This window comes from Mytilus californianus, unplaced genomic scaffold (assembly GCF_021869535.1).
Source record: "Mytilus californianus isolate M0D057914Y unplaced genomic scaffold, xbMytCali1.0.p SCAF_2, whole genome shotgun sequence".
NCBI classification, from domain to species: Eukaryota; Metazoa; Mollusca; class Bivalvia; order Mytilida; family Mytilidae; genus Mytilus; species Mytilus californianus.
The window spans coordinates 46,076,887-46,083,030 of NW_026262668.1; the positions used below are offsets into that span (position 1 = coordinate 46,076,887).

The 6,144-nt window shown below is 34.7% G+C and overlaps 1 protein-coding gene across 1 annotated transcript; it reads right to left on the bottom strand.

The window, feature by feature from the left end:
* Positions 1–1,697: 1,697 nt before the first annotated feature.
* Positions 1,698–4,653, bottom strand: LOC127729875 (spore coat protein YeeK-like). Its single transcript, XM_052237804.1, has 3 exons — positions 4,554–4,653; positions 2,657–2,715; positions 1,698–2,016 (listed from the first exon to the last, which is right to left on the bottom strand). Exons 1-3 carry the CDS (start codon positions 4,603–4,605, stop codon positions 1,741–1,743), a joined length of 387 nt encoding a protein of 128 aa, XP_052093764.1. The 5' UTR covers positions 4,606–4,653; the 3' UTR covers positions 1,698–1,740.
* Between the last annotated feature and the right edge of the window lie 1,491 nt (positions 4,654–6,144).

Below are 6,144 nucleotides of genomic sequence, written 5' to 3' on the forward strand. Positions count from 1 at the left end.
TTTTCGGTAACTGCGAGTACTCTCAGATCTGATGAGCTTTTTTCAACTGCAAAATATTTAACCCCGTCTCATTCTGTCCCTATTTAGAAGCCTGTCATATTTTTTTATGGCTTGCTGTTCGGTATGGGTTTTGCTCAATCCTACCATATCTCTTCATTATGTATAAAGGTCATTGTTGCAGCCTTTAATAGCGAACCAACTAATACCGTACAGCATACTAAAAAAAACCTCGGGAAAACAAAATGTGAAACAATTCGAAAGAGAACATTTAAATAAAACCAATTATGACAAATAGCTATCGCGAAAAAGTAAACCATACGCTCCTGACCCGGTACAGGAACACAAAAAAAAATTGTCGAGGGAGGGGCTCAAATGTGTATTATCCAGTTCGATTTCAATCGCCAAACCAACTGAAAAAAATTACAAAATTTAAAAACATTTTCTTTGTCTTCCCCTTAAAAAAGATGTCATATATTATCCATCAGCTGAACATTCCGCTTATATAGACGATGTCCTCTCACTGAATAAATCAAAATTTGGTGACTATGTTGTTCCCATCTATCCCATTGAACTTGAAATAAAGGATACCCAGACACAATACATACATAGTTTCTCAAATTTTGCATCGAATGACGTCGCTAATCAATATGAATATGTTAATATCCGACAGACAATACATAGCTTTACTTCCAACCCAATTTTAGTTGTTTAACGAAGTCCTTCTTATACATATTTGGGATATATACTCAAATTTTGCGAAAAGCTATCAAAATTGCGCATTTTTGGCTATCTTCATGCGTTTATAATTTGGTGATCTGTGTATAAATAATCAATTATATTGCTAAAACCTTTCAGTACACACGTTGAGCTGTGACGCCACGAGTTAAAGTAAAACTTGGAAGACTTTTTGAAAATTGCCCTGACGTAAAATGAATTCAGAAGAAATTGGCCTTTTAAGACCATTGTTATAGTAATGCGACACATATTTTTTACAATGATTTGTAAACAATATGAAGGTCATGTATTTCCATATTGTTCTGGTCAACACACGTGGGAACGGGCTTTGGTTTGAACAATTGTTTGACTCCGCCACACATTCATGCTTGTACAAAAGTCAGGAGCCTCATCCGTATTTTCTTATGAATCTTGACGTTTTTTTCTTAAAATTTATTTGGACGTCATTCGTTTAGTTAATGCACAACGTTGACATGGGACACTTTAGAGCTCGACTTATTATAAGACAGCACAATTGTTTATTATTTACGTCTGTATGTTAATCCTTTGGATGCTTGTGATTATTTGTGTTGTGGGGTTGACGTCTTATTGAATTCCCATATCTATTTAGATTCATATCCTCTGTATATGAATATAAAGTTTACGTCAGATGAATCCTACTATAGAAACTCTATACATGGTCATGCATGAGATCCTTTTTTAAAAATCTTTTTCGTAATGGGTACCAGGGTACTGGGGATTCGTTTATGTTCGTGGATACCAATTTTCGTGGATTGAGGAAACATTGTGTTTTCTTGGTTTTGCCAAAGCCTCCCTACATTCCCCCAAAATATTTGTACTTCATTAAACATTTCATTTCGTGGTTGACCTTTACCCATGAAATCCACGAAAATTGGTATCCCACGGACAATAATGAATCCACAGTAGATCGACTTCAAATAATAATTAACAATGTAACAACGTTATGGTTTAAATTAGTTTATTTCACTCAATATGTGAACATATTTAACTTGATTTTCCATAACCGTATCCTTTATTAGATGAACTTCCAGACCCTTTATGTTTCCTGTGACGTCTATGATGATGATGGCCGCCGTGGTGATGGCCACCGTAGTGGACGGCGCCATGGTGATGATGGTGATGAACAACAACTGATGGTCCAGCCCAAACACTAGGTACGCCAATAACGTGGTGTCCTCCAACAAGTCCGTGGTGACCTCCAACAACTCCGTGGTAACTTCCGACAACTCCGTGGTGTACACCATGTACAATACTGGTCAACTGTAAAATTTCATTCAAGTTCATGAAAGGAAATGAAACTAATGGAAAAGGATTAAACGGTGATTCTGTACCTGTTAGTTTTGCAGAGAACGTGATTAAAAATAAAACCGGCATACTGTTATTTCCACGTGTTAAACCCTTCATTAGGATATGTATGCTCGAGTTGAGACCAAAATTTTTAAAAGCCTAAAACTATAAAATGTATGACAGCATAACAACCAAAAGGACGTAAGCAAAAAATAAAAATAAGATAAAAAAAAACTGTCTATGGTCAATTTTGAACGAGAAAAGAATTTAGATAATCAAATAATTTGAATGTAAACAATCTCAATATACAAATCTTTATAAATATATAATATGTTGCTAGTTTTACGACATAACCATGCAATGTTGTGGTAATGCCATCTACTTTTGTAAGAAAAATGAAATAAATTTCTTGAAAACAGATTGAAGACATATTTATGATATTAAAGTAATAGAATATTTTTTACTAAACTTCAATTAAATGTACGGTATCATTCATTTTTGGTCGTGTAAGTTGTTCGTACAGAAATATTTGCAACTTTTCCTAAGATCATTGGACACTTGCATATTATAATTAACGATACAATATTATATTAAAAGATTATGAAAAACTTACGACATGTCCTTTGCTACCATAACTGTCACCATCGTAACCATTATATGCACCATATGCTTCTGAATGAAAGAAAAAATAAAACAATCTGTTAATGCATGCATTTCCCAAATGCAAAAAAAAAATTAAAAAAAAAAAATGTTTCAACAAACATATTGAACGGGAAGTTCAACGCAAATGATATTTTCTCGATGTGTTATTAAAAGCTCTTTTTGTAGATGTTATTAAGACTTCATGCTACCAAATTCGCAAATCAATTTGAAATATACTAATCGAGAAAACAAATTCCGGGAGGATAGTTTGAACGCGAAGCGATCAGGAGACTGAAAAAGAAAGGCGAAAGATACCAAAGGGACATTCAAACTCGTAAGTCGAAAATAAACTGACAACGCACTGGCTAAAAACGAAAAAGACCAACAGACAAACAATAGTACACAAAACACAACATACAAAACTAAAGACTGAGCAACATGAACCCCACCAAAGACTGGGGGTGATCTCAGGTGCTCCGAAAGGGTAAGCAGATCCTGCTCCACATGTGGCATCCGTCGTGTTACTCGTGTTAGTACAAACCCGGTAATAAGTCTAAATCGGTAGGTCACATTCGGGAAAAAGGAGACGGGATTGTAGTTTCGACATTTGGAATATATCCACTATCATCTGTGAAACGGATATTCCATAACGGTCAACCAACTCGTGATAGCGTCAGTGAAATTTACGCAGGGATGATTTCAACTTCACCACTTGGGACTCTTTGGTTTAATTGCTTCCTTCTGAGCAGCAACCCTCTATCAAGGAAATCATGATAGGAAATACAAGCCTTTGAATATCGTATCAACTGTAAGATATATACTTGTGCAGGCGTTCCTGGAATGTTGCTACATAGAAATGGAAAGTTCACAATTGGAAAGCTGAAATCATCTCTTTTATCGTAAAGTTTTGTTTTCAACCGACCCTCATTGTTAATTTCTAGATGTAAGTTAAGATACGAGGCAAACTTAACTGTACCTTTTGGATCTTTTATCTCAAGTTCGATGGGATAGATGCGTTCAACATAGTCACCAAATTTTGAAGTATTTAGTGAGAGAACATCATCTATATAGCGGAAAGTAAAGTTAAAGGATACTTGCTAACTTCTTTTCTTTCTTCCTAAGAAGTTCCTGTATGAAGTCAGTCAGCCTCATTTGAATAAAGGAACAAGTCGGCAAGAAGAGGGGCACAGTTAGGTATGCCGATTGTTTGTCAAAAACACGTCCTCCAAATGTAACAAATATGGTGTCAATCAAGAAATCAAGCAGCATCTTGATAATGTCAGTTTGAGAGAATTTTTTGTTTGAATCAGAGTAATTTTTTACAAAGTAGAATGTATCCCTCCCTAAGACAAGATACTTGTATTTACGCTGCCCATTTTTGTTTTATGAAACAAAGCAGGACCAACTCTTTCAATTTGTATTTTAGTTTACAATGAGGAATACTTGTGAAAAGTGTCGAAAAGTCGAATGTTTTAATACCATTGCAAAATGAAAGAGTCTTAGATTGTTTTATCAAGATTTTCTTTTGATTTGCTATACATTGTTTTTAACATTGTCACGGATAGCAACTGCAGAACATAAAATTTGATATTTGAGTGCCTCACGATTGTTGTTAACCAATCAAAATTACGGATTCAAATGAAACATACATGTACATGTAATATAGCTATCTCTGAATACCACTCACAATAACATAATTTCATCAAAATCAGAACTTTTAAAGGGTACCCAGTTTTGATCAAAAGCGAATTCACATAAGAAGTATGATAAAAACTGTTTATGCATCAAACAGATATGATTATGTATAAACGGGATGACAATGTATACCGCTACTGTAACATTCAAATTGATAGATAAACTAAACTTACCAATGGAGGCAAACACAGCGACAAAGATACCAAGTGCTACAGTAACTTTCATGATGATGTATCACGTAAGAACACAATGTAACTTCAAACGATTCCAGCTACATATATATACAACAGGAAAATGTAGACAGCTGTCGATTTATGTACATAAGAAGACCACAACAATATTTTTAAAGAATCAGAACAAGATAAAACACATGCATCTTTAGAATTTTTTTTCAAATAACATCAAGATTATTATTGTAATCTTCAGAAATCTGATTACGGATTTTATAAACATATAGTTTTACCAGTGATGAATGTCAAACGGGGGTGGCCAGGCTATGTTAGGAAAAAAAGAAGAAATAAATCTTATTGAACTTATAAAAAATAGATTGGTGTTTGCATGACGGCATGCATACATGAATGCATATAAAAAGAAGAAGTGGTATGATTACCAATGAGACAACTCTCCACCAGAGACCAAATGACGTAGAAGTTAACAACTATGGGTCATCGTACATTCATACATTCATGCATTCATGCATAAAATTGAGAATGGAAACGGGGAAAGTGTCAAAGAGACAACAACCCGAACAAAGAGCACAAAACAGCCCAAGACCACCAATGGGTCTTCAACACAGCGAGAAAATCCCGCACCCGGAGGCGGGCTTCAGCTGGTCCCTAAACAAAAATGTGTACTTGTTCAGCGAAAATGTACGTCACACAAAACTCCGAAACATACAAATGAACCAAAATAAAAAAATAAAATACATACATATATACATGTACATACATACATACATGTACATAGATATATGTACATGAAATTGAGAATGGGAACGGGGAATGTGTCAAAGAGACAACTACTCGACAAAAGAGCAGAAAACAGCAATGCATACAACAATGCAAATCATAAGGATTGATATTTGTATAGAAAAGTGGTCATTCCTAGACTTGTCCCAATCGACAGTAAAATCCTTGTTAAATTGGGCGCCAATTTGGCGATACAGGGTTCATAAGTACGCAGCCACGTCCGGTAGGATTGGGAACGTTAAATATTATGTCTAGTTTAGGGAGAGTGCTACGCTCTCTGCACGTTAAATTAGCCTTTCAACATTTCTCCAAGGAACCCATAATCAGCCTGCTTAACACCCCTATCTAACATGTCCTCATTTTCAAGTGGCAGTCCAGGTTTCCTGCACTTCATCCTACCTTACAGAACCTGCTATTGTATATTGAAATTGTTCATTGGTAATCGTCATGAATATGTATGACATATTTGCCACTAGACGTTAAATCAGCAACAATCAATCAATTATAATATTTCATTAACTATACTCTGCAAAAAAATAGATAAAAAAATATATTTGACAAGAAAACAAAATATATATTAAATATTAAACAATGAGTTTTTCAATGTGTATTTTGAATACAAAATGCCCACACTAGCAATTTGGCAACTCACCAGATGTATTTTTCAAGATCTGAAAATGGAGGTTGCAGTTACCGTGGAGAAAACAAATGTCCATGTTTTCCAAATAGAAAAAACAAAAACAAAAACATTTTAATTCTAGGATAAAACTGTTTAAAACTACGATAGGGAAGAAAT

Coding starts and splice junctions, on each gene's coding strand:
- LOC127729875 (XM_052237804.1), bottom strand. CDS start 4,605: ATGAAAGTTACTGTAGCACTTGGTATCTTTGTCGCTGTGTTTGCCTCC. Junction 2,716..4,553: donor CGCTGTGTTTGCCTCCATTG/GTAAGTTTAGTT, acceptor TCTTTCATTCAG/AAGCATATGGTGCATATAAT. Junction 2,017..2,656: donor ATGGTAGCAAAGGACATGTC/GTAAGTTTTTCA, acceptor GAAATTTTACAG/TTGACCAGTATTGTACATGG.